The sequence below is a fragment of the Oncorhynchus mykiss genome, chromosome 14 (assembly GCF_057628025.1).
Source record: "Oncorhynchus mykiss isolate SJ-2025 chromosome 14, ASM5762802v1, whole genome shotgun sequence".
In the NCBI taxonomy this organism is placed as follows: Eukaryota; Metazoa; Chordata; class Actinopteri; order Salmoniformes; family Salmonidae; genus Oncorhynchus; species Oncorhynchus mykiss.
Genome location: NC_143035.1, coordinates 9,773,722 through 9,789,549, shown reverse-complemented (window position 1 = coordinate 9,789,549; position 15,828 = coordinate 9,773,722). Strand labels below are relative to the sequence as shown.

At 42.3% G+C, this 15,828-nt stretch overlaps 1 protein-coding gene across 8 annotated transcripts in view; it reads left to right on the top strand.

The window, feature by feature from the left end:
* LOC110488746 (rho guanine nucleotide exchange factor 6) overlaps positions 1-14,010 on the top strand; it is a 32,911-nt gene extending 18,901 nt beyond the window's left edge. For 4 of the 8 annotated variants that reach the window (XM_036942891.2, XM_036942892.2, XM_036942893.2 and 1 more), the window contains 10 exons: positions 160-246; positions 339-420; positions 1,332-1,447; positions 1,755-1,943; positions 2,855-2,875; positions 3,731-3,824; positions 4,682-4,768; positions 9,598-9,697; positions 10,107-10,161; positions 10,368-14,010. In XM_036942891.2, the coding sequence (XP_036798786.1) occupies positions 160-246; positions 339-420; positions 1,332-1,447; positions 1,755-1,943; positions 2,855-2,875; positions 3,731-3,824; positions 4,682-4,768; positions 9,598-9,697; positions 10,107-10,161; positions 10,368-10,490 (954 nt within the window). In that variant the 3' untranslated portion in view covers positions 10,491-14,010. The remainder of the gene's footprint in view (positions 1-159; positions 247-338; positions 421-1,331; positions 1,448-1,754; positions 1,944-2,854; positions 2,876-3,730; positions 3,825-4,681; positions 4,769-9,597; positions 9,698-10,106; positions 10,162-10,367) is intronic. The other 4 variants (XM_021561083.3, XM_090198331.1, XM_090198330.1 and 1 more) reach the window with 1 other exon arrangement.
* The last annotated feature ends 1,818 nt before the right edge of the window (positions 14,011-15,828 follow it).

The following is a 15,828-nucleotide window of genomic DNA, read 5'->3' as shown; positions in this document are numbered from 1 at the left end:
TATTGCTCCCCAAATATCATCGACGCAACTGATTTTCACGTCCCGTTGCCAGAGTTTTCAGACACTCATCTCTGTCTGTGGGTGTCAATGTGTGTATTTGACACACAGCCATGTCGGATTCGTTCATGCTGCATCTGTGTTAATGTGTGTTCTCCATAGGAGAAAGAGGAGCGCTATCTCATGATGTTTCCCAGTGTGCTCGTCATGCTGTCTGCTAGTCCGCGGATGAGCGGCTTCATATACCAGGTAACCAACAAGCACCAGATGTGTCCCAGGTGTTTCCCAAGTATCTGTGGCAGTGTGTCACCCCCCCCCCCCCCCTCTCTCCTTTCCAACAGGGAAGGCTGCCACTGACGGGCTCCACGGTCTCCAGACAGACAGATGACACAGAGAACGGCCACTATGCCTTTGATATCACAGGTACAGTAAATTCATCTCAGAGGAGATGGAGAAAGACCGGAATACTCTATAATCTGCGGCACAATTATTGAAAGGGCCGTGTCATACACAGGTCCTGTTGAGTAGATTGGAGGTCACTGGTCCGTTATCATATTCCTGTTACATCAGTGGGTTGTAGGCTATTAATGGCCATTTGCGTCTCATTTAAGTGAACCAATGGAGTTTTTTTTTTTATATAGCATTCCTTTGATAAAATAATATCAAGCTGCTTTGGCAGTCATTCTTATTCCAGTCCCTTCAGTACAAACTCTGGCTGTGTAAACCGTGATTAATGTCTGGTTAAATGATTTAAGACTTATGATATTCACTGAGGGGGGAAAGGAAGCGATACTAAGTGAGTTATGTGAACTATGAATCATAGTGTTTATGTAATGCTATCATTTAACATGACAAGACTGCTGGGAGAACCACTCATCAGAGTTGTCTTATTTACTTGCCACTTGACACATGCTATGATATATGCCGAGTTCAAAACAACTGGGAACTCTGAAATAAACAAGCTCAGACTGGGGAAAATTTGATTTGAACGGTCTTCCAACTCGGAATTCCAACTCTGGAACTCGGGCCTTTTTCTAAGAGCTCTAACTTTCCGACCTGAAGATCGCTGACGTCATGATTTGACCTCGTATTTTTCAGTTGCCAGTGGTTTTGTACTGAGGCTTACTTGTTTTGTAACCATGACGCCATGATCCAGTTTGTCATCCAGTCACGACACTGTGCCATGGTGGGCGTTTATGATTCATGTCAGACTTGTGGGCTTTAACGAAACAGCTCACTAACAAAGTGTTACCCGTACCTAACTTTAGGTAGCTTAGCCTGGAACTTCCCAGCAAAGTGCAACCCACTGAAGTGTGTGTGTGTGTGTGTTGCAGGGAGCATGTTTGATCGTGTCACAGTGATCTGCAGTAACCCCCAGGAACTGCAGGACTGGCTGGACCATCTCAATACCTACACCAAAGGTGGAAGCCCTGTGGGCACCATAATCAGGGTAAAGACATGACACACACACACACACACACACGTTCATACACTGCATTATTTATTGTTTCAAAGCTACAGGAAGTGCTGTTGTGTGTAGAGAATGTGCACTCAACAAAATGGTGTATTTCCCTTTAGACATGGCCAGTGATGTGACAACGTGCACACCACTCCACACGTAGCTAGAACTCGCATTGCACTGAACTATGAACTACCACTGAACTTCACACATGCCTGGCACTTGCATTAAACTTCCATTGAACCTCACACATCCCCTCTTTCTGACTGTGGCTTACCTCTGTGTATGGATGATATAGAACGAGGGGGGGAAACCGCTCAGTATGGTGGGCACTCCCACTCACCAGTCCCACCTGCCCATCTTCATCACCCCCAGCCAGGCCAACCGGGGACCACTGGAGCCCCCCAAGACCACCAAACCCTGGTCCCTGAGCTGCCTGCGTCCTGCCCCGCCCCTCAAGCCCTCTGCTGCACTGGGCTACAAGGAGGTAGGCCAACCCAGATTTATAGTCCATCTATCTCTGGTTTCTTCACTCTTGATTCTGGAGAGCTGCAGCGTGCGCAGCTCTCTAGCCCAGCACTAACCCTCTAGATTGTTCTTATCAAGGTCTGGAAGAATAGTTGATTACTTGAATCAGGATGTTGTGCTGGGCTAGGACAAACGCCTGCATGCGCTAAGTTTCTTCAGGAGCTGGGGTACAGAACACTGCTTTACACTGCTTTACGTCTCACAGTAACTTGACTCTAATAGGACTATGGAAAAACCCTCTGGGATATAGTTCTGTTTGTGTGGGCAGAGCGCTTAGCAGATGAGTAGGCAAACGGTGCTCCCGGAAGCTATAGGATGACCATGTAGTTCCTGTTAAGTAACCACGTTAGTTCTGGTAAAGACTTGTGTTTGACCTGGTGGTCGGCTGCACTAGATACAGCTGTGGTCATTGTGATTAGGGTGAGCTAGAATTATCAGGTGTTAATGTTCTCTCTAGTTCATTCCATTTCCATTTGTTTTTTTTGCCAGAATAGTCCTTTTTAAAAATGGCTATAGTTTTGCGAGTCCTGAAATCCATTTAAAAAAAAGCAGACAAACGACGTTACATACATGCAATAACCAAAAATGGGTTATGTGTGGTAGTTCATCACTGAGAATTACGCACCATTCTCTCTGCCACCAGAGTTAAAGCAGCTAATAACTGGGACTCCTTCTCTACCCTTTTGTATAATGCATCCATCTCCCCCTTTAACTCTCTCCCCTACCATGTTATATTTTCATCACTGTTTTCTTCACACTACAGGATGGGGGGGGGGGGGGCACTGAAATGTTCACTGTTAATCTACTTCTATCAAAATTCTCAAAGAAAATTCTCTCTCTCTCTCTCTCTCTCCAAACTGGCTTCTATAGAGAATGTCTTATATATTGAAGGTAAGGCTAGATCTATCTCTCTCTTACTGTGTGGATATGTGTGTGTGTGCTTGTGTGCGCCCTTGTGCTGAAGTGGCAACCCATTGCTCTGTTTTCCTCTGCTGTAAGCTGTCGGTTTCCTGTGTTCTCTGCTGCCTTGTCTGTCTTTTATCCCCCGTAGTCACCCAAAACCTCTGGCAGACGGTCTACCTGAGATCTCTATCTGTTTTCTAGGTAACAACAAAGCCCGATTTCTAGATAACAGAAAGCCATACTTGTACAAGTGGAATTTGGTGCAGAAACACTCATTCCCTTTCCAGGTTTTAAAATAGAATCATTTACAAATAGAATACAAATGAAAGGATGACATTGAATTATTCATTGTTTCAATTAGGATCTTCATCTTTGGCTCATGAATGGTGAAGGATATCCATTTTAGCTGACATGATGACATCATAGGCCACACAGTTTGCTCCAAGTGTGTGACGTGTGTGCTGGAAATCACATAATTTATGACTCAGAAGACAATTTAGTTTATTTTAAAGTAAACTGTTTAAAATGATACCAGGGTCATGTTCATTAGCCACCAAAGGGAAGAAACCTGACAGAGAGGGAGTGACTACTTAGACCTGTTCAATAAGAAACAACAATTTTCTTTTCATGTTGCGTGTCCTACTGAACATGACCCAGGTTTCTTTGGTTATTACCGTCTCATGCTTATGCAAGACTTTGTAAGACTTTGTCGACCTTGTTTGTTTTTGTCCATGGTGGCGATGTGTGTTACTGTAGGCCTGCAGTTACCGTGTTTTTTTTTGGCTTGACGACGTTTGTCACTGTGTACTCTACCCTGCTAACACTTCTCCCCGACTCCTACAGGACTCCGGTAAAAGTCCGAGGCCCATTAAGAAGTTCCTCCCGAAACGCAAAACGGAACGAAAACCTTCTGACGATGAGTTCCTCCTGCGGAAAAGTAGGTTTGATCATTACACACTATTATGTAGAATTTCCTAGTGTCCAAATGTGTTGCCACCAAGGAAAGCACAGATTCACACTCTGTGTGACAAATTCCACCCGCCGCCTAACCAATGACCAATTTCTAGCTCTGTGAATCAACACAATGTAATTCTCTGCATATTAGCTCAAACGTGTATCTCACGTGGTTGACGGTAACTCGCAGTCTGTGCGCCTTCTCAAGGTGAGAGTGAGTCAGTTACTCATCAAACACATCCCGCTGCATCTTATTAGTGTTTAAAGTTGAACTCGTACCCAAATAATGTTGTTGACTCGTCCTATACTCGTATTTGTGGCCAAAGTGTAAATTAGAGGGGGGGGGGGAGGGGACACCACCTTGTATCTCAAACAGACTGTTTCAAAAATGCTTTCTCTTTCCTCGTTTAACATGACGTAACATTGGTTCGTTGGCTGAGCTGGCCAATCAGCTGTTTACTTGTTGTCATTAATATATTTTTTATGACCGGCATTAACAAAACTGTTGTTGGGGTACGCCCACACCGTTCCAACACAGAAAAGCTGCTTTATAATATTCTTAATTGCCATTTCTTGGAAGGAAAACTATTTTGCTCATGTTATAATGAAATAAAGGTCATATTTCATAGACATCTGGAAACACTGGACTGTTACTTTAAATTGCATGGAACGATGAGAGGGAAATGGACCATCGGTAGCATAAACCCATAGTGATGCTGCAGCTAAATCTGTTGGACCTGACTGTCAGTGGAATGTTGAAGGTTTGAATATAAAGTTAGTTGTTGTGGATCAGAAGCCGCCTGACCCATTGTTTTTCCCCTGCGTGCCTTTGATTGACAGGTACAGCTGCTCTGGAGGAGGATGCACAGATTCTGAAGGTGATCGAGTCCTACTGCACAGGGGCCAGCCTGCATCAGAACAACACGGGTGAGGCGAAGGATTGTGTGTGTGTGTGTGTGTGTGTGTGTGTGTGTGTGTGCGCACACGCCACCGCGTTTGTATGTGTGATTGTCTGTTTTCAACCTGTCAATCAAAAAAATGTATAGTTGAAGTTGGAAGATTACATACACTTCGGTTGGAGTCATTAAAACTCGTTTTTCAACCACTCCACAAATTTCTTGTTAACAAACTATAGTTTTGGAAAGTCTGTTAGGACATCTACTTTGTGCGTGACACAAGTCATTTTTCTAACATTTGTTAACAGACAGATTATTTCACTTATAATTCACTGAATCACAATTCCAGTGGGTCAGAAGTTTAAATGCACTAAGTTGACTGCCTTTTATACAGCTTGGAAAATTCCAGAAAATGATGTCATGGCTTTAGAAGCTTCTGATAGGCTAATTGACATCATTTGAGTCAATTGGAGGTGTACCTGCAGATGTATTTCAAGGCCTACCTTCAAACTCAGTGCCTCTTTGCTTGACATCATGGGAAAATCAAAAGAAATCAGCCAAAATAATTGTAGACCTCCACAAGTCTGGTTCAGGCGTTTGGAAATTGCTCCCAAGGATGAAGGCCATGGGACACCATGGGACCATGGAGCTGTCATACCGCTCCGGAAGGAGACTCATTCGGTCTCCAAGAGATGAACGTACTTTGGTGCGAAAAGTGCAAATCAATCCCAGAACAACAGTATCTATATCCACAGTAAAACGAGTCCTATATCGACATAACCTGAAAGGCCGCTCAGCAAGGAAGAAGCCACTGCTCCAAATCCGCAATAAAAAAGCCAGACTATGGTTTGAAACTGCACATGGGGACAAAGATTGTACTTTTTGTAGAAATGTCCTCTGGTCTGATGAAACAAATAGAACTGTTTGGCCATAATGACCATTGTTATGTTTGGAGGAAAAAGGGGGAGGCTTGCAAGCCAAAGAACACCATCCCAACCATGAAGCACAGGGGTGGCAGCATCATTAGGTCGGAGTGCTTTGCTGCAGGAGGGACTGGTGCACATCACAAAATAGATGTCATCATGAGGTAGGAAATGTATGTGGATATATTGTAGCAACATCTCTAGACATCAGTCAGTAAGTTAAAGCTTGGTCGCAAATGGGTCTTCCAAATGGACAATGACCCCAAGCATACTTCCAAAGTTGTGGCAAAATGGCTTATGGACAAAGTCAAGGTATTGAAGTGGCCATCACAATTCCCTGACCTCAATCCTAAAGAAATTTTGTGGGCAGAACTTAAAAAGCTTGTGTGAGCCAGGAGGCCAACAAACCTGACACAGTTACACCAGCTCTGTCAGGAGGAATGGGCCAAAATTCTTCTTGTGGAAGGCTACCCAAAACATTTGACCCAAGTTAAACAATTTGAAGACAATGCTACCAATTACTAATTGAGTGTATGTAAACTTCTGATCCACTGGGAATGTCATGAAATAAATAAAAGCTGAATTAAATCATTCTCTCTACTGTTATTCTGACATTTCACATTCTTAAAATGAAGTGATCATCCTAACTGACCTAAGACGGGGAATTTTTACTTCGATTAAATGTCAGGATTTGTTAAACTGAATTTAAATGTATTTGGTACCGAGTCGACGTGTTGGGGGTACAGGTTAGTCGAGGTAATTTGTACATGTAGGTAAGGGGGTAACGTGACTATGCATAGATAATAAACAGCGAGCAGCAGCTGTGTAAAAACAAATGGCGCGTTAATGTAAATAGTCTGGGGGTCCATTTGATTAATTGTTCAGCAGTATTATAGCTTGGGGGTAGAAGCTGTTAAGGAGCATTTTGGACATAGACTTGGTGCTCTGGTACCGCTTGCCGTAAAGTAGCAGAGAAGTCTATGACCTGGGTGACTGGAGTTTTTGACAATAGTTTATAGGTCCTGGATGGTAGGAAGATTGGCCCCAGTGATGTATTGGGCCGTTTGAACTACCCTCTAGCACCTTACGGTTGGATGCCGAGCAGTTGCCATACCAGGCGGTGATACAACCGGTCAGAATGCTCTCGATGGTGCAGCTGTATCATTTTTTGAGGATCTGGGGACCCATGCCAAATCACCTCTTGAGGGAGAAAAGGCGTTGTCGGGCCCTCTTCACGACTGTCTTGATGTGTTTGGACCGTGATAGTTTGTTGGTGATATGGACACCAAGGACCTGCTCCACTACAGGACCTGCTCCACTACAGCCCCGTCGACGTGAATGGGCGTGTGTTTGGCCCTCCTTTTCCTGTGTTTCACGATCAGCTCCTTTGTCTTGCTCATGTTGAGGGAGAGGTTGTTGTCCTGGTACCACACTGCCAGGTCTCTGACCTCTTCCCTATAGGCTGTTTCATCGTTGTCGGTGATCAGGCCTACCACTGTCGTCAGCAAACTTAATGATGGTGTTGGAGTCGTGCTTGGCCACGCAGTCATAGATGTACAGGCGGGGACTAAGCACGCACCCCTAAGTGGCCCCTGTGTTAAAGATCAGCGTGGCAGATGTGTTGTTGCCTACCCTTGTCACCTGGGGGGCGGCCCATCATGGAAGTTCAGGATCCAGTTGCAGAGGGAGGTGTTTAGTCCCAGCGTCCTTAGTTTAGTGATGAGCTTTGTGGGAACTATGGTGTTGGACACTGAGCTGTAGTCAATGAACAGCATTCTCACATAGGTGTTCCTCAGGTTTAGGTAGGTTACTTTCTAAATGTAATCCGTTACTAGTTACCTGTCCAAAATTGTAATCAGTAACGTAACTTTTGGATTACCCGAACTCAGTAACGTAATCTGATTACGTTCAGTTACTTTACTTTCCCCTTGAGGCATTAGAAGACAATGTATGTTACCAATTGAACAACATCTATTGCAGGATAAAACAATGTTAAAGTTTACATAGCTGGCCATATATGTGCTTCTATACCTGCATTGCTTGCTGTTTGGGGTTTTAGGCTGGGTTTCTGTACAGCACTTTGAGATATCAGCTGATGTACGAAGGGCTATATAAATAAATTTGATTTGATATGGATGTTAAATTTTACTTTATGGGTTGGTTATGTAGGCTTCTTCTAACCCTTCGCCTTCTACTACATATAGTAATACGATTAAGTTAGACTTTGATTTTTAATGTAAAGATCTATCAGAATTCCAGTCATTCCAATAAATGTTATACCCCTTGATCTTCATGAATAGAACTTGGAAATATGGAAATATAGATTACCCAAAGTTTTTGGGTTATGCTGAGGTAAAACGATAAGGAGTTCGATCTATCAAACACATTTGGTGTGTCATCATAGTGGTCTCTGACTTGTGGTCAGACACGCTCAGGTGCAACAAACTTAAACTTGCGCCTTTTTTCAATGTTGATATCAAATCAAATCAAATTATTTATATAGCCCTTCGTACATCAGCTGATATCTCAAAGTGCTGTACAGAAACCCAGCCTAAAACCCCAAACAGCAAGCAATGCAGGTGTAGAAGCACGGTGGCTAGGAAAAACTCCCTAGAAAGGCCAAAACCTAGGAAGAAACCTAGAGGAACCAGGCTATGTGGGGTGGCCAGTCCTCTTCTGGCTGTGCCGGGTGGAGATTATAACAGAACATGGCCACGATGTTCAAATGTTCATAAATGACCAGCATGGTCGAATAATAATAAGGCAGAACAGTTGAAACTGGAGCAGCAGCACGGCCAGGTGGACTGGGGACAGCAAGGAGTCATCATGTCAGGTAGTCCTGGGGCATGGTCCTAGGGCTCAGGTCCTCCGAGAGAGAGAAAGAAAGAGAGAAGGAGAGAATTAGAGAGCGCACACTTAGATTCACACAGGACACTGAATAGGACAGGAGAAGTACTCCAGATATAACAAACTGACCCTAGCCCCCCGACACATAAACTACTGCAGCATAAATACTGGAGGCTGAGACAGGATTTTAATATAATTGAGAAAACAGAGAAGTGTCAAATTTTTTTTTTTCAAACATCCTTTCTGAATTTAAAAGTAATCCTCAAAGTAATCTAGTTTTTCAAAAGTATCTAATCTGATTACAACTTTTTTTCTGGTAATGTAACGGTTTCTGTTTTTTTTTTTTTTTGTAATCCCTTACATGTAACAGATTACAGATTGTGTAATCAGTTACTCTTCAACCCTGGTGTTCCTTTTGTCCAGGTGGGAAAGGCCAGTGTGGAGTGCGATTTAAATTGCTTCATCTGTGGATCTGTTGGGGTGGTATGTGAATTGGAGTGGGTCCAGGGTTTCCGGAATGATGGTGTTAATGTGAGCCATAACCAGCCTTTCAAAGCACTTCATGACTACCGACGTGAGTGCTATATGGCGTTAGTCATTTAGGCAGGTTACCTTCGCTTTCTTGGGCACATGGACTATGGAGGTCTGCTTGAAACATGTAGGTATTACAGACTCTGTCAGGGAGAGGTTGAAAACGTCAGTGAAGACACTTCCCAGTTGGTCTGCGCATGCTCTGATTACACATCCTGGTAATCCGTCTGGCCTCGCGGCCTTGTGAATGTTGACCTGTTTAAAGGTCTTGCTCACATCGGCTACGTAGAGCATGATCACACAGTCGTCCAGAACAGCTGGTGCACTCATGCATGCTTCAGTGTTTCAGTAACTTGCCTCGAAGCGAGCATAAAAGGCATTTAGCTAGTTTGGTAGGCTTGCGTAATAAATGTGTGTGTGTGTGTGTGTGTTATATAGACAAATTGTTTTCTTCAACACGTCCAAGATGTGTGTGTGTACCACACCTTTTAATGGCCCATAGATAGACACGGCAATAACAAAGGCTTACTCGCGTGTGTGTTATTGTGTGTATCTGCAGCGGTGAGGAAAGATTCTGTCCCTCAGGTCCTGCTGCCGGAGGAAGAGAAGATGATGGTGGAAGAGATGAAGAACAACGGTCAGACCATCATAGAGGAGAAGTAAGACTGCCATCACTCAGGAGAATAGACTTTCATTAGGCCATTACATTACTGTGTATACACATGCATCTGCAGTTAGTTATCGTTCAGCCGGACGTTTCAACACGTCTAATCCGAAGCTTTTTCACGGATACTGTAGGACACTAGTATTTTATTTATCAGTTCATGTCTTTACATGATGACCTTGAAGCGTTGGCAAAACAGGGGTTTTGTCTTGAACGTTGAATAGCAAGAAATTGGGGTCAACATTGAAAAGCGTAAAATTGGGACTTTAATATTTGTGAAATTGTTATGTTCAACTACTTCGACCACTCATTCCAAAGCCTTTATCATATTATACATATTGTAACATGACAACAATATGCTATTGTCCGGCTTTTCTGATAACCTTTTGTTTCTTGACTTGCAGGAGTCTGGTTGATGCGGTGTACGCTTTAAAGGATGAGGTCCATGAATTAAAGAAGGTAAAATAACTGTTGATCTAAAACTCACTCTGACACATTTAAAGTCTGACAAGCCGTTTTGTTCAGGAGTGTCGGTGTTGTGGTTTATGTGGGTGCGTGCTTGTCTATCTGCAGGTACATGTTTTGTGATTGTGGGTTTCTGCTTGTAGGTGTGTTCTCACGTCTTTGCTGAGTTTCAATGGATATTTGTGTATGTGTCTCGCCAGGAGAGTAAGTGGATCAAGCAATGTCTGGAGGATGAGCAGAAGTCTCGTAAGGAGCTGGAGAGAGTGGTCAGGAAGCTGGCCAAGCAGAAGAACGACTGTGCCTGGGAGGATGGAGACCACTGAACAACCCCACACACCTATCCATTTACCTATCCCGCATATGTGTGTGTGAGTGAGTAAGTGAGCAGTGTGTGACTGTGTGCAGTGTGTCCATGCTTCCATCTCTACAACCCAGAAGGGTTGGATTAATTTAGCTGGACTCTGGTTTGAACAACTCTCTGTTCTGATGCTTGGCCTCACATGCTGAACTATTCATTATCTGTCTTCCTGATCCAACCCTGTTGGAGGATTTTCAAGTCATAACCATGGGTCTTACTCAAGCACCCGGAAAAGCTAACTGAGACCAATGGGAGGGGAATTAACCAGAATCGAAAATTCTGATTGGTTGCATCCCTTCTGCTGCCACTGTAATTGGTCAACTCTGATGGAACCATTTTGGACAAAGGATAAATAACTAGTACTGCAGTGTCACCAGCTGCATCGCCACTCTGGACTACTGTGTCTACATTTCAATAGGAAATCTAATGGGTGCGAGAAGCCTTCTTTAGGTACAATGGGTGTTTTCTTGCATGCACTTGTTTCAGCGGGAGAGTGACTCCTTCCACCATAACTAGGGCTCATCTGTCCCACTCTACATCTGTTACAGCATTGTTTGGCGTTTGTTTGGTGTTGAGGACACCCCCGCGGCCTTGTCGGGGAAGAGAGAAGCTTGCATCGAGCTTCAGTGAACACGATTGGCATTTTGCGATTGCACATTCTAGACGTGAGACTCTGCATCTCCAAGATATTTTGTAGGCTTTAGCTTTTCATTTCAGATAGGTGAGACCTTTCCATAGACTATCAAAACGGTCTTCTAGCTCATGGAGAGTGGATTTCAATACTGTTCCGAGCTGGTATTAATTTTATCGAAAAAGGTCCTTGACTGTGTACCTTACAATCTGCATGGGTGTACAGTGTTTCTAAGATAGTATTACGCATTAGACATGCTAATCAATATATAGTCCAAAGCTATCAGGGATATAGATATTTATAAACTGGGTGGTCCGAGCCCTGAAGTGCTGATTGGCTGACAGCCGTGGTATATCAGACCGTATATCACGGGTATGAGAACATTTATTTTTACTGCTCTAATTACGTTGGTAGTCAGTTTATAATAGCAATAAGGCACATTTGGGGTTTGTGGTATATGGCCAATATACAACGGCTAAGGGCTGTATCCAGGCACTCCGCATTGCGTCGTAGCTAAGAACAGCTATTAGCCATGGTATATTGGCCATACACCCCATCCCCTCGTGCCTTATTTCTTAAAAGTGTATTGTGTATAGAATACACACATACTTTCTTACCGAGACAATATACAAATAACAATTCAATACATGTACTAATAATTCATAGCTTTGCTTTATTCTGGGGTTAAATAATATATATTGCTTATTTATTTTCCATTAAAACATTTAATTGTGTAGAAAAGTGTATGTATATGGTACTGGGAACCCACTTGGGGCGGTCGTTATGGGTTTCTGCCTTTTTTTAAACTGGGCTGGAATTCAATCCAACCCGCACTGCAGGAAACCACCTCTACAGAATGTTAATCTTGTTCTGGTGCTAAGGGGGAAAAGTTTTTAAGTGGTCTTATTTATTGGACATTGTCCATTGGGGAAGACAAAACAACTCAGTTTAATTTTTAGTATTTGGTACAACAGAAACATTCTTATTTGTATGTAGTAGGCTATGTCCCACATTTTGAGTTTGGTATAAATTCCAAGAAAGTGTCATTACATTTAACATCAGTGTTCTGGGCCTGTATTCACAAAGCATCATAGAGTAGGAGTGCTGATCTATAATCAAGCCCCTCCTGTCCATATGATCACTTTTAATTATGGTCTAAAAAGGAATAAAGGATCCTAGATCAGCACTTCTATTCTCAGACCCTTTAGGAATACCGTCCCTCGTCTCATAGTCATTATTATGCTTCCTTCCCATATTGGAACTAATCCAGGCAGAGGGAAAGATCTCCCCACTTTGATTGTGTTGTTGGAGAGTGTATAGAGTGAGTCAGTGTGAGTAGTGTAGGAGAAGAAGTGAGCAAGTGCCTCCTGATCCACTTTACGAGGAGGGATAAATTAAGTGACAGGGATTAAATGGGTTTTCTAGCAAATTGGCCAGGTTGGTTTTTGTCATGTTTTCACATTTCAGTGCGTTTGATGGCACTGGTTAGATGTTCATGGGGAGAGGTAAGGGTATTATAACAATTCAGTGTGGATTCGGGCTTTGGTGCCTTATGTCAGGGATTTCCAAACTCCCAAACTCTGTCCTAGGCCCCCCCCCGGGTGCACGTTTTTTTTTTTTTACCCGAGCACGACGCAGCTAATTCAAATAACCATTTGATTATTTGAATCCGCTGTGTAGTGCTAGGGCAAAAACCGAAACGGGCCCAGGACCGAGGACCGAGTTTGGGAATCCCTGCCTTATGTCAAGGCCTTAGGTGAGAAATGATTCATTGCAATCACAGCACTTCATCCCAGGATTATATGTAGTGCATACACTGTAACACCTGATGCCAACCTCCTACTGCACTGCAGAGCAATAGTAACAGTAAAATGCTTGCACTAAGTGACTGCTTCAGTTTGACTGTTTTACGTTACAGCAGGGTTCCCCAACTGGCGGTTATTTTGGCCCCCCAAGTATTTTTTTATTTGTTATTATTATAATTTTTGTTGTTGGACATAAGACTGTAAAAACAGCATGAAATCAGCACCAATTGATAAACATTTCACATATCTGTTCCCAAGTATTCTCACGCATAATAGAGACCTGTGATCGTATACAAATGTAAGGTTTTAAATTATGTTTTAGTCAAATATTATATCTGTTTGAGCTTCTTGCGGTCAACTTGCAGTCTAAACATTATTTGTAAGTAAGTTCAGGCCCCCCAACCAGACACTCAAGAAAAAAAAATCAGCCTGTGGCTTTAAAGTGTCACTCTGAAACGGTCAGTTGGGCAAAGTAGACCCAGGATGTATAAAGAAATCATGTGCAGTGATGAATCCTCCTTTGCCCCTTAACCAAAATGGGCCTGTCTCAGCAGTGTGTTCTCTCTAGTCATGATGGATAGCAGCATACTGGAACACACTGTTGTGTTCAGGTCCCACTGTCAATGTCAGCTCAGTTCTGCATGTTTTGTCACCTGTACAAATGTCCTTCAGTATCACTGTCAATGTCAGCTCAGTTCTGCATGTTTTGTCACCTGTACAAATGTCCTTCAGTATCATTTGTTCATGTTTTATTGCTAAGATTATTATTATTATTATTATTACATCAATGTTTGTATTGAATAGTTTTCATACAGTGTTTTATAATGTTTAATGCCTGAAAGCCTAAGTGAGCACTTGGAGAGATATAACCTATCCCATCCTTCTCATCGAGACTTGTCAGACTGCTCCACGTGTATCGTTTAAAAAAAGTTATTCTATGCAAAAGTATGACTGTAAGAAGTATTGTAAATCTTTTTTTTTGTAGCGGCTGCATACTTTCATGTTATGCTTTCAGTATGCTCATTATTTGAATAAAAATGTAACGCAAACCATAGTTTTATTAACAGTATTCATTCATGTTGTGAAAGTCCATTGGTAAGCCTATTCCACTACAGGGGTCATCAACTGGCGACCCGTGGCTGATTTTATTTGGCCACCTAAAGTTTGCTGATAACTTTATTTTAAATGTAAAAGTGTACATTTTGAAGTTTACAAACGCCTAAGCCAAATATTTTTTAACTGTTTTTCATTATTCCTGACATTTCATCTTAGTAAAAATTCCCTGTCTTAGGTCAGTTAGGATCACCACTTTATTTTAAGAATGTGAAAGGTCAGAATAATTGTAAAGAATGATTTATTTCAGCTTTTATTTATTTCTTTCATCACATTCCCAGTGGATCAGAAGTTTACATACACTCAATTAGTAATTGGTAGCATTGCCTTTAAATTTTAACTTGGGTCAAATGTTTTGGATAGCCTTCCACAAGCTTCCCACAATAAGTTTGGTGAATTTTGGCCCATTCCCCCTGACAGAGCTGGTGTAACTGAGTCAGGTTTGTAGGCCTCCTGGCTCGCACACGCTTTTTCAGTTCTGCCCACAAATGTTCTATAGGATTGAGGTCAGGGCTTTGTGATGGCCACTCCAATACCTTGACTTTGTCCTTAAGCCACTTTGCCACATTTTTGGAAGTATGCTTGGGGTCATTGTCCATTTGGAATACCCATTTGCGACCAAGCTTTAACTTCCTGACTGATGTCTTGATGTTGCTACAAAATATCCACATCATTTTCCTACCTCATGATGCCATCTATTTTGTGAAGTGCACCAGTCCTTCCTGCAGCAAATCACCCCCACAACATGATGCTGCCACCCCCGTGCTTCACAGTTGGGATGATGTTTTTCGTCTTGCAAGCCTCCCCCTTTTTCCTCCAAACATAACAATGGTCGTTATGGCCAAACAGTTATTTTTGTTTCATCAGACCAGAGGACATTTCGCCAAAAAGTACGGTCTTTGTCCCCACGTGCAGTTGAAAACCATAGTCTGGCTTTTTTTAAAGGTGGGTTTGGAGCAGTGGCTTCTTCCTTGCTGAGCGGCCTTTAAGTTTATGTCGATAGGACTTGTTTTACTGTGGATATAGATACTTATGTACCTGTTTCCCCCAGCATCTTCGCAAGGTCATTTTCTGTTGTTCTTGGATTTATTGGCACTTTTCGTACCAAAGAACGTTGGAAACAAAGGTTTCTGTATCAAATATTAAGTTCTGCTTTTCTGATGTATCAAATACTTATGTCATGCAATAAAATGCAAATTAATTACTTAATCATACAATGGGATTTTCGTATTAGATTCCATCTCTCACAGTTGAAGTGTACCTATGATAAAAAATTACAGACCTCTACATGCTTTGTAAGTAGGAAAATCTGCAAAATCGGCAGTGTATCAAATACTTGTTCTCCCCACTGTATATATGTGTGTGTTTATGTATATGTTTGTGTATATATATATAGTGCGTTGCGAAAGTATTCGGCCCCCTTGAACTTTGCGACCTTTTGCCACATTTCAGGCTTCAAACATAAATATATAAAACTGTATTTTTTTTGTGAAGAATCAACAACAAGTGGGACACAATCATGAAGTGGAACGACATTTATTGGATATTTCAAACTTTTTTTAACAAATCAAAAACTGAAAAATTGGGCGTGCAAAATTATTCAGCCCCTTTACTTTCAGTGCAGCAAACTCTCTCCAGAAGTTCAGTGAGGATCTCTGAATGATCCAATGTTGACCTAAATGACTAATGATGATAAATACAATCCACCTGTGTGTAATCAAGTCTCCGTATAAATGCACCTGCACTGTGATAGT